The sequence below is a fragment of the Oreochromis aureus genome, linkage group 19 (genome assembly GCF_013358895.1).
Source record: "Oreochromis aureus strain Israel breed Guangdong linkage group 19, ZZ_aureus, whole genome shotgun sequence".
Taxonomy (NCBI): Eukaryota; Metazoa; Chordata; class Actinopteri; order Cichliformes; family Cichlidae; genus Oreochromis; species Oreochromis aureus.
Genome location: NC_052960.1, coordinates 780,012 through 792,602, shown reverse-complemented (window position 1 = coordinate 792,602; position 12,591 = coordinate 780,012). Strand labels below are relative to the sequence as shown.

At 44.3% G+C, this 12,591-nt stretch overlaps 1 protein-coding gene across 1 annotated transcript in view; it reads left to right on the top strand.

The window, feature by feature from the left end:
* Nucleotides 1-12,591, top strand: part of LOC120434946 (myelin transcription factor 1-like protein) — a 68,982-nt gene that overhangs the window by 32,662 nt on the left and 23,729 nt on the right. Inside the window, exons 3-5 of the mRNA XM_039603620.1 lie at nt 1,539-1,652; nt 7,790-7,835; nt 10,022-10,055. Coding sequence (XP_039459554.1) covers nt 7,790-7,835; nt 10,022-10,055 — 80 coding nt within the window. The 5' untranslated portion in view covers nt 1,539-1,652. The remainder of the gene's footprint in view (nt 1-1,538; nt 1,653-7,789; nt 7,836-10,021; nt 10,056-12,591) is intronic.

The window sequence follows — 12,591 nt, the reverse complement described above, 5'->3', positions numbered from 1 at the left end:
CATCGAAGCTACAAGAACTGAGAGTTTGTTTGATTTGGACCCACAAATGTTTCATGAAGTCGAACTGACGAGGTCTGTAAAAGTTGGTTGGTTAGCAGCGCTAGCAGCGTTTGTCTCGTTGTCCGGCTGCACACTCGTGACTATAGACAGGAGTAAACATGTGCAAGAAAATTCATTTACACTTAAACATTTGAACTTTTTTAACGTTTTCACTGGATGCTCGTTTTCTTAGATTAAAACAATACATTTTTGCACAATCGTCGGACAGACACAGACGAGCGTTCGCCTAAAAAGGTGCTCAGAAACAGGAAGCAAACGGCACGATTGATTCTTTTACCTCTCGAGCTGCTGTTTTATCTGAAGGTTTTACATTTCTCGCAGCCACCCACGTCTGAATTCACTCGACTTTGTTTTATTCCCACGTTTTCTGAATGAAATGCCCCGGAGGCTGTAATCAAATACGAACCGGCAGCCTCTGACGCGTTTTTTTCATGAAACAAAAGGCAGCGGGGCCGCGCTCGTAAAATGAAAATATAGTTTGAGTGTCCCATTGTTTCACATTAGGGTTTCCTGTTAATAGCCACTTTCAAAGTTGTTTGTGCGATCCCCTTACAGCCCCCACCCACGCTGCCTCCACACGCACCATTCAAACTACAAAGAAGAAACACTGCAAAGAAAGTGGAAAGCAGAGGTGTGTGTGTGTGTGTGTGTGTGTGTGTGTGTGTGTGTGAGAGAGAGAGAGTGTGTGTGTGTGGATGGGGGGTAGAAAGAGACCCCCTGCTGGTTCAAAGTAAAGTCCGCTTAAGCACCAGCACTCCTTTTACATAACGCAGACACACTCGGTGTACGGCTGTTACTCCTCAGGGAGCAGCTATTGTTTGGATTCACTCTGCTTTCAGCGTGTGTGTGTGTGTGTGTGTGTGTGTGTGTGTGTGTGTGTGTGTGTGTGTGTGTGTGTGTGTGTTACGGCCGTCTGCTGCGCTCCCTATGGGGGCCTTCACTCTATACACCATCGACACCTCATCTGTTCTCCTTCCATACGTTTTCTCAATTAGCTGCAGCGGATGGAGGAGCATTGACAGGCAGAGGGAGGGTTGACATGTTCTCTCACACCTCCGTCTCCTCCGTCTTCTTCCTTTTCTCCATCTCGGGTCATTTTTTTTTCGGTGACAGAGCGGGGACCCCCCTCTCTGCCTCCTCTTCCTCCAGCTCAGCAGAGGATGGAGAGCCGAGGAGAGAAATCATGGAGGCAGGCACGGATCATTAGCTATATTTGTCCCCACTTCCTGCAGCAGATGATAGATCTAGCTAATTACCCCATGTTGCCAAGCCTATCGCACACGACAAGCGGCCGTCGTTATGGCGGAAATCAGCGTTGGCTTTGGCGCGCGCCGCATAGCTGACGCTATATGACTATTCATGAGCCCGGAGTCAAAGGAGGAGAGGAAATTTCAGATCCTGTCACGGCTCTGTGTGTGAATGTGATTGTTCTGGGAATGATTTTAATGATGCGTGTTCTCCTTCCTCCCTCTGTGCAGAAAATGAGTTTGGAGGAGACGTGGTGAGCCGCTCCTCCCTCGCCGAACGTCAGAAGGTCACGCTGGAAGCAGAGGTCGGGGCCAACGAGCTGTGTCACGCCCACAACGCTTCAGGTACAGCGTCTGCAGGATCATTTCGATTCATGTTGGTTTTCCTCCTGAAATCATGGCAACAATGAGCTTTTATGACTCTTTGTACTGTTTTCTGATTTATTTATTTGCTCACACAAAAATCTGTCGGCAAGACCAAACTGCAGGTTCTGGAGCTTCAGCTTCAGTTGCTGACTGGATATAAAAAGTGGATTCAGCGATCACGTCGTCATCCAATACAAAAGATAAAAAGCCGAGCACTTAGGAGCCAGATTTTTTTATTTTATTTTAGCAGCTTATCGATCACCTGCCCTGAATCCTGTCCTGCTTGCTGGGGACATGACTGAGACCATAAAGTCATCAGGAAAGTGAGCAGGAAGCTTATATTCCATACAGTCAGGCTTCTCCTGCAGCCAGAGCAGTCGCCCCCTGCAGGACAGCAGAAAGAACTGCACAGGTGCATTTTAGTGCTGGTGTTAGCTTATATCTGCACCCTGTTGCATAGATGTGGTCACCTCGAGATCCACCAAAACAGCTGAAACATCGCACAAACATGTCCTGCGTGTCCATCTTTTATGGCTAAGTCCAAACTGTTGTGCAGGGTCAGGTGACTATAGAAGCCCAGATGTTTACAGCTGTCTTCATGTTTAGTAAAGATCAAACGCGAGGCTCAAAGATGGAATATTTTCCAAGCATCTTGGACGGCGAGGCTGAATAAAATCAGAGTTTTATGAAGGATAAAACATGAGACCCGCTTAGGCGTTAAAGAAATCGCGTTAGTTTCACATCCATACCGTTACAGCGTGCTGTCATCGGCGGACCAGCTCATAAATTGTTTTATTATATTCTGATCGCAGCGTTTCAGCGCCCTGCACAGCTGCTGTCACCCACCAAAACCATTTTCATTCCTAGTTAGGAATCACTCCCCAGATTTCAGCCTCACACACACACACACACACACACACACACACACACACACACACACACACACACACACACTGAGCGCCCACTCAGATGCTATCTCGGCGGCCCTTCACACTAATTCAGATGCACTTAGCGTCGGTTTGGCACACGTGTTTACTGCCACTGGATGATGCACGGCGTAAATACCTATTTACAGTGAAATTCGATAATGCCAGCGCAGTTTTGGTGGCTCCCCCCTGCTGCTACGCTGCACGGAATATCAATGTGTGTGTGTGTGTGTGTGTGTGTGTGTGTGTGTGTGTGTGTGTGTGTGTGTGTGTGTGTGTGTGTGTGTGTGTGTGTGTGTGTGTGTGAGGGTGGGGTTGGGCGCCATATGCCTGAAACGCATTCTCCCAAAACTTCAAGGGTAAAACAAAGGGAAGCAGTGACGATGTGAACTGTTGTGACAGATGTCTGAGTCCCACCCCTCCCCCCTCCTCCCCCTCCTCCCCCCATCACCACCTAAATCATAAACACACACATACAAAATGCTTGTTCTGTGTCTCTGTGCGTATTCCAATGTTAACCCCGTTTCTCCTCACTGAAACCTTCATTTTTCTCTTTTTTGATGCATTTTATTTTTGCATTGATCTCGACTCTGATCAGTGCTGCTGCCGTTTCCTATATGTAAGCTGAATTAAGAGTCTCGCTCCCGTTCACGAGCTGGCTTCATGTGTTTGTGCAGCCCAGGCTTAAATTCATGGATGCAAATCAGAAAACACGTGAAGAACTTCCGAATAGGACGCGCTCAAAGGATTGTGCTCGGTTTGGATTCTACCAAATGAACCCGCGAGGACGTGATGCGTGAAATGAAGAGTGAATTACTCTGTTAGCTTCATTAACATTAAGGTTGTGCATCAAAACTCTCAGCCTCTCTGAACTGGACTCTTTCTGCTGCTTCCAGCTCCGTGGTTTCATCCCTGAGCAGCTTTGCATGATTCACTCCTCGTAATAATCCTTCTTTAACCGCCTCAGCTGTCTGAAACTGCTTTAGCTCCACCCCCTTTGAAACATTTTATTTTGATTGGCACTCTGTCACAAACAATGATAAGGTAGGTGTGGCTTCTGTGTCTGGGATGACCATGTAAGGGCCATTTCTGTGACATCATAAAGATCCCGGAGAATAAAAAACAGTATAGTCTGAGCTGTGGCTCGCAGCACTGCTGAACACGTGTTTGTCATGTTCGCACGAACACACGGCGCTCATCAGAGGGTTCATTTAGGCGCCACTGAGTCCTACACCAGTCTGAAATGTGATTGGCCGACTGCAACATTAAAAATGTTCAAGCTGAGATATTGTAGGTTTTTTTTAACTGGCTAACAAACATTTGTGGCTGTCATCCAACTTCAGACTAAATTCTGCTGAAACTTTTAGTTTAGTTTTAGCAGGAAGGATTACTGTTGAGCCCTTTGAAACCTGATGAAGCCGTTTGTTGTTGTCAGTGTAGAAAAATTAAAAAACTCTGCTTATCTTTGCTGTTAAACTTTAATGGCCTGTAATAACTTGTTTTTGAAAAATATCATTTTAGTTTCGATGTTTTGATGCAAACGTCACCAAACATAGTGCATACCGTGACTCTGTAACTCTGAAGGTTACTATTAGATTTAACATATTGTTTTATTATTTTGTAACTGGCTAGCAAACATTTGTGGGTGTGGTCAGGTTTCTCCGTCTGCATCCGGGGCGGGGGGCACTAACCTTGTTCCAAACGGGACATGAATCAGCGGTTGCCCGGTGATGCCAGGGACTGATTGCAAGTATCCAAGCAACCTCGGCCAAGGTCACCTGCTGGGATGCAACCTGTCTCCAAACAGTCTGAGTCTGACTGATGGAGGTTTTTCACATTAATAATCACAGACAGGTCGTCAGCACTCTGTATTCTGGTTTTGTTCTTATATAAAAGCAAAGTTGCTGCGAGACTGTTTCAGGCCTGTGAGCTTCTGGAGTCTGATTGGAGACAGTTGATGTGAGTTTCTGTGGATGATTTTTGATGATTTTTATCACAAACAGCACGTTTCCACTTCACTCAGTCACACACTGATGACTGACTGTCTTATTCCTGTTTCATGGATGTGTTAAAGCACCAAACTGCGTCAAAGACAACAGCATCTTTGGTTACAGTCGTTTGTCTCCAGCTGCCGTCCCCTCGTGTCTCTGGTCCAAAGAGGACTAAGTCCTGCTTTGAATCATAGTTCTTACTTTTAAAACGATGAACGATGAGTTTATGAAAAAGGGAAAATTCATTAACTTAAACATTTACCGAAAGTTCAGTGGACGGTTTTCATTTTGACACACAATCAGTTAGTCGGCTTAAATCTGCTTGCTGTGCAGAAATAATAACACATGCAGAGTTTTCTCATTATTCGAGGTGTTTTCTTAACTAAGCAGTGTGAACTTTTGGAGCAGGGATCAGCGTGACTCAGTGGTCATTCATCTGGGCCTTTAATGCCATTGATCCCAGCTCTAATTGAGACACAGACAGAGAAGGAGTGGGCCTCCAACTAATCCTCAATAAGCAGGCTAACCTTCATTACAGCCGTGACATTTTCCCATGGGGTGCTAAGAGAGAGAGGAAAAGCCAGACAGAATACGCATGACTCGCCAACATATGGCGAGCTGCAGAGGCGTGCACGCTTCCCGGGTCCAAGTCTCCCGAGGAAGCTCGAGGGAAGTAAACGACGAGGCTTCCCGGATCCACTCGTGTTCGGCGGCGACGCGGGCCTCGCTTCAAACCCTCAGAGAGAGTCTGACAGCGTCAGATAGGCTCTGTTAGTATGCATGTGTGTGCATTTAAACACGCCAGGCTCACACTTTAGTCCACAGCTCATATCTCCTCTGCACGCATGGAAAGGCCAGCCCTGTCGCCGCCACGTCCAAATCAGTTCACAGGATGTTGGAGGCAGCTGAGAGATTTGGAGGTGCTTTATGTTGCAGGGCCTCCCGACTGAACCGCACCTGCTGATGTGTGTCGGACTAACATCCTCCTGGAAGCTGCCATCTCCGCTGATGAAGTGAAGCGAAAACCTCGAAGAATAATCCAAAGTCCAAAGTTTCAAATTAAATCAAATTCTCGTGGCCACGCGGTAATGTTTGTCCCACCCATGATACCGCTGGGGCTCATGTATGTCAGACCTGCACATCCCTCTGAGGCAGGTTTATCCTCTCAACGAGCCATCATAAATCCCAACATCTCGGAGCGTCGCTGCTTTATTTCCAGATGTCCCTAAATATTCATGCCTGCCTGCCAGGTTTGGGCTGTGACGGAGGCCCTGTTTGGATGTCTCTTTTTATTAAACGTGATTTATTAACACCACACTTACTTTACTGTAGAGCCCCTCAGCTCTAATGGTGTGTTTCTTTACGAACGCCCATAAATGTTTCGACGGGAGAAAAATAAAATGATGAAAAGCAAGGATACCTCGTAAATCTTATTAGTGCAGTAAGGAGGGACCGGCTGAGCGTGTGTTGTTGGTGTGTGAGAGTGGGAGATTAAAATGAGACTAAAATGCCCAGTGCTCTTCTGTTTTATCAAAGCTTCTCTGGAACAACGAGCAGCAGCGATGCTATCGCTCCAACATGTGTAATCCACCTCAGACTGGATGAAAAGTCACCTTGTGGGTTTTTATACCTCATGTCGGCTCTTTCAGAGCGGATGCTGCAGTATCTGCGCCTTTCATGGAGACGTAAAAGTCTTTGTTCCTTCATGTGCTGGCTGTGTGCTTGCATGGCTCCTGTTAATAATTAGATGATTCCCAACAATCACTTCAAATCAGCAGGAGGAGCTACTAATGCTGCAGACAGGAAGTGCTTTTATTGTGAAGCTCAGTGTTTTGGTATTGGTTTCAGTGATACAAGTAAAATATTCTGTCCTGACAGAACTGCTAATTCGTCAGCTTTCATACGTTGCGGCTACCTCGCACTACGTACCAAAGACTGCTGCAGCCTCTGTGAGGGCACCCATGATGTCCTGTTTCTGTTTGTTTTATGGACGTGACAACACGTGGACGAGAAGGTGGCATGCTACGCTATTTCACTCCTGGTTACCGGGCCGTATCCATGGACTGTGTGAATGCAACCAAACAGAAAACTTCTAGGATAGAAAAAATCAAATCAAATCCATCTTCTTCCACTTATCCGGGGCCGGGTCGCGGGGGCAGCAGCCTAAGCGGAGAAGCCCAGACCTCCCTCTCCCCAGCCACCTCCTCCTGCTTGTCCGGGGGAACACCAAGGTGTTCCCAGGCCAGCCGAGAGATATAATCTCTCCAGTGTGTCCTGTGACTGTACCAGGGCCTCCTCCCAGTGGGATATGCCTGGAACACCTCACCCAGGAGGCGCCCAGGAGGCATCCTTGTCAGACACCCGAACCACCTCAACTGGCTCCTTTCGATGTGGAGGAGCAGCAGCTCTACTCTGAGTCCCTCCTGGATGGATGAACTCCTCACCCCATCTCTAAGGGAGAGGCCAGCCAAAATAACAAAAATAAAACCTGCAGTTCCTCTAACGTCCACCAGGGGCTCCAGCAACGATTGGAGTCCTCATAGACTCCCATGTTAAACTGGCCAGATACACAAACTGTTTCCTCCTTCAGGACAGCTGTACACACTGTGTGACCAGGAAGTACTGTTCTTCAGCCCCACAGCAGGGCTCCATGTGGAAGTAAGGTGGAATATTTATCCCAGTAAATGAAGAGCCGTCTGATATTTGATGAGGTCAATAAATCTGTAACAGTCACATGTTTATGAATAAAAGCTGGCACCGTGGGGCAGATGGAGGATGAAGAAACAGTGACCATGAAGCTTCTTTGGAGTCAGCCCACAAACTCCGTCATGTGTTGTGGTCAGACTTTGGAAATTAATACGGTTCCCAAAGGGTTTCTGAGGAGAAGCGAAGCACAGCATTGGCGTTACACCCGTGGGTTTGGCTGTTTGTCCACATGCTTTCATGAGGTTTTTAGGTCTCTGTTATCCAGTGCAGGGCTTTACGACAACCCAAAGCTTACTGAAGGATTTTAATCATTTGCACAAACGCTGCCGTCAGTCGTCTCGTGAAATGTTCTTTCCAATGTCGGGTGTGAATTGAAATGTTTGACAAGCTGCAGAAAAAGTCGCGAGCACCTGAACGAACATGGATCCAAATGAAAGCTAATTTTGCGACGTGTCTGTTGTGTGTTTAACAGCTTGTTTGTGCCTCTCTGCAGATGGAGGTGGATGCAGATGATAAGCGCCATCGCACACGCTCCAAAGGTATCCGCACACACATGCACATGCACACACACACCATTCAGGGTGACCTTCACTCCCCCAACACAAACACACACAGCGCACACACGCTACTGCACAAATCCCAGACTGTCACACTCGAGTTGGCTTTTCTCGCGGCTCTCTGCTCCTCTATCGCTCGTTTTATATCTGACAGAAACAGAAATCCACATTTTAAGAGCTTTGTTCAAAATGAAATATCTACCACAGCGATATCCACTCCTACGAAACCCTGCAAAGTGAAAACAGGTTATTGAACTTTATTTCAACCAAAGAAACGGCAGCTGTCAGCGACACTCCTTTGGAACATCTCAGTAAAACCGAACCGAGGCTCGGTCCACTCTGTGTGAAACATCTAAGATGCTACATTCATATTTTATCCCCTCCAACTCTGAGTGCCCGACATCTTTGACCAGACGAGGATGAAAGTGGTGACCGCTGCTCCTCCATCACGAGGATCAAGCAGCTTTTCAGTCGTGTGATTGAAGTACAGGCGAAACCAAAGATGTGTCACTGAGATCATCGTTCCCTTCATTTAGACAGAATTATTTAAACAGAGAACATCTGCAGTATAACATGGGACTGACCTTTGACCTTTGTTTGCTAATCCCAGTGATGTTTAACCCCGTATCAGTATCAGTTAAAATTATTAGAACACAAGCATTTTAAAAAATTTACTTTTGGCAGTCAGTGACATACAAATCATCTCAAACTGACTTTAACAGTCCTGCAGGTCACATGCATATAATGAGTCTGCTGTTTGGGTCATGGGTCATGTCTGTGGGCCAAAGGGCAGGATCCCAAACATCACAATAGAAGAGAAGCACTTTATTGCTGCTGTTCATGTACAAGGAAATTATGGGAACTTGCTGACTTCTAGTCCAGGTTTTTAGACTTGCATTTTTAGGAATAATCCATTTTATTATTGTTGTTGTTGTTGTTGTTGTTACTTTCAGAGCTTCCATCATCTACATGCTGTTTATCCCATGAAATTAAAGTGAAGTATTCCAACAAACCAAAGATACATTATGTCAGATTGTTCTCATAGTTAATGATGGCTCAGATCTCACAACGTTACTTTTTTCCTTTCAACGTATTTATTTGTCAATTTATGATCAGTCATGACACTTAAACATTTTGCACTTTGATGTTAAATATAAATAATCGAACCAATTTCTAAAATTCCTTGAAGAGTTTTGTTTTCTTTAAAGTTTAAAGATCGTTTTTCATCGTCACAAACGTTTCTGCTCCGCCTGCCTTTGAATGCAGCAAAATAAACGTGTATCGTCTGCAAACGTGACAGCGTTTGACTTTTTACTAACATAAAACCCAAATGTATGTGTATCATATCATATAAAAATAAAATACTGCCACAGAGAAATAACAAATATATGAAACTGGTTTTATTTTAAAAACTGTGGATCAGCTCCTTTGCCTTCTTATATGTGACTCTTATATTATAAAGTATATTGAATTTTTTACAAGCCCTTTGGTCTTTATAATCCTGAGTTTCCACATATTTGTCACCATGTTGAGATTTTTCCTGCAATAATTCTTTCAATTTTAAAATCATAGATTTGAATCAATTTCTTTTCAGTTTCCGAAATTGTAATTGTAGTCATTTAGATTTAGAGACAGTTAATTAACGTTAAAGCTAATTTTAAAATTTAGACATGAAAAATGTCGATAATGTAAAAAGTTTGAGATCAAGCATCCAATGTCATTTTAAATGTTGATTTTCAGTTTTTATCCAGAGTGAGCGTCTGACAGTAGTTTTTAATGTTTATCTTAAAAGCTTTGTTATTATTAGTTTCAGTTTTTTTAGTTTATAAAATATGATATAAGGGACTTCAGTGTGAAGTCCACTGACTCACAGTCATGTAGTCGTCCTGGTCTTAATACATCTATGAAAGTGATAACTGTGATTGTGACACTGCATTGTTTCCATATTGTTCATCCAAACGACTCATTCAGGTGACAGTAATAAGCTGCAGACAGATTACACACACGTCCTCAGACAGAAGTATAGATGATGAATATACGTGTGTGGTCAGTGATCTTCCCTCCAGCTCCGAGTGTTTCCCCGATGATGTCACAGTAAACCGAGTCACAGTCGTCGCCGTTCGGACGGATTTCACATGTTTCATAATCTCTCTGTGTTTCTCTTCCAGTGCCTGTGGATCCAGCATTAACAGAGCTTTTCAGGTCAGTGGGAATGAACACACACACACACACACACACACACACACACACACACACACACACACACACACACACACACACACACACACACACACACACACAAACCTGCCTGTTTTCCATGATGATCCCATACTCGTGTCCCTCTCTATCCTCTAACAGCAGAACAAAAACACGCACCAGTTTCTTTTTCCACCTCCCCCCACATGAAATATTAAAGAAGAGGATTTCTTGTCTGTTTTGTCTCATGTTTTCAATGTTATTTCGATGATAGTCGATTATCAGTGTATTAAGCATTCAGCACAGTTCCTTCTCTCTTTCTACGCCTACAGCCCTAAAAGTTCTCGCTGGGTGAGTGGAGTGGGTGGAAGGTAGAACTTTATTCTCTTTGTCACTGGAAAAGTTTCCTCCCAGAACAGTTTTAGGAAGTGCCGTCATTTCTAAAACCATCCAATGTGTCAGGAACTACTACAAGATACTAATTAGCTTAATTTACCTGCTTTAAGTAAGGTAACGTGACTGGAGCCACATTTAAGCTGTTAAAGCTCCGTGCTGGGAAGTGCTGCTCGAAAAATAAAATGTTACTGGGTAGGATTGTAAAAAAAATCTTGTTTGCATGTAAAATGTTTGAACTTTATATTTACACGATGTATATTAGTTTATTGTCATCTGCACCTGACAGTCTGAATTCCAACCTTGTAAAGTTTGCAAAGGATTTTATTGCTGAGCCTGCAACTTTTTTCTAAATCTGAGTCTCCAGACTAACATCAGGCATCTTATAAAAGGGCTGTGACCCTCCAGGTTTAAACAGTTATCACCCTGTTAATCTGAAATAAACTCTTAGCTGAAAATATTTGGCTGATATTAATATCTTAGGTGAAACTCAGTCTGACGTTCGACTGGGTCATCGTACGACAGACCAGAAGAATAATTGTGTTGTTATTTTTGTTGATCTGTCCGAGTCGTTTGGTTGTGTCGAGCTGCTGTTAGGCAGACTCAGTGATGCTGCTGGGAGGTTCAGGAGCGACCGTGAAGAGTTTCAGAGGAGTCCACCATGGTTCAGTTTCTGGCCCAGTTTAATTTGCACTATCATTAATAACATATATAGCAAAGAATATGTTTACGGCTGAAGTGCACCTTTATGCAGATGACACCATACTTTACTCAGCTGGCTATATACAGAGTCAAGCTTTTCATTCAGCCTAACGAGACAGCAGCACAAACCTGTTTGTTCGTACAAAGCCACCTGTGCATGTCCTTACACCTTCAAACAGCAGCTGTGATTCACGCTCATCTAGTCGGCTCCTTGTTGGGTACCCGGGACTTTCTCTGAACCTTTGAATAATCTTCAGAGCTCTAAAGCTGGAGGCTTTTGTCTCTCTGGGAGAGTTCACAGCTTTTAGAAAGTATTATGTTATTCATGTTTTATTTGATTTAATGTTGTGCCTCCATGGCCAGGTCTCCCTTGAAAAACAGGACTTCCTGGTTTAAATAAAGTTTAATAAATAAATAAATTATAATAGGCATCATGGATAACTAGTAAATTAAACTTTGCTTAAGTGTTGTTGTTTTTTCTCTTCAAGTTAAAGTTAAATATAGTTACTAATAATGTGCTCATTACAGCAAATTATTTGACTTTTACAAAGTGATAAGTGACGTTAACTGGCTTTAAAGGACAATATAAAGCAACCACGCGTATTGCCCCCTTGTGGCCATTAAAAGGAAGGCACATTTCAGGCACTTCTGCATTGCCAAATAAAATCCTAGAATTTCCCTCAAAATGAGCTCAGACCTGCTGGGCGGTCTGTTAGTCCAGTAACATTCAACATTCAACAATCAATTCTAGAAATCAGTGTCGATACACAGCCCTAAGTAACACCACAGCAGCCGTATTGTTGGTGGATAATGTCATTAAAATGCTCCAAACATGGTTCAGAGGTCCAGTTCAGGTGAAGCCTAGCAGCTAGCAGCTAGCAGCTGCAGTTTCACCACACGTCAGTCAGAGAGGCCACAACCTAATAATGGCCTGACTCAGTTTTTGAGTGGACATTAGAGGAACTGCAGTTTTTGGTCGTTTATTTTCCTTCCCCTGAGGAGGAGGATGACTGGTCAGGACAACCAGTTACCGTTAATGAACTCCAGTTAAAGCCTGCAGCTACACTCCTCATCCCCCTGAGACTGCCGACCTGCTGTAACATAAGTCAATAGTGCGCACTGTCAGCACCACCTCGTCTTAGCCGCCACCATCTTAGGTTTTGGGAGCCAGAAGAGTCCGTATTGGCTAAGAGCTAGCCTGGATTGCACAGTGTATCCACAGCTGTGTTAGGAGCTGTTCAGATATTTCACAGAGTGACACGGCCCGAATGGAGGCGCATAAGCACATAAGGCTCGAATAAACATGTGGCATGCTTGTTTTTCTCTATTAGCCATGTTGTGTAACCTGGTTGAAAGTCTTAGTGCGGATGCTTCAGTGTCCTCTACTCGTCTTTGCGAGTTGTTTCCACCACAGTAATGTGTGAGTTTCACTTTGTCCTTGGTTGTG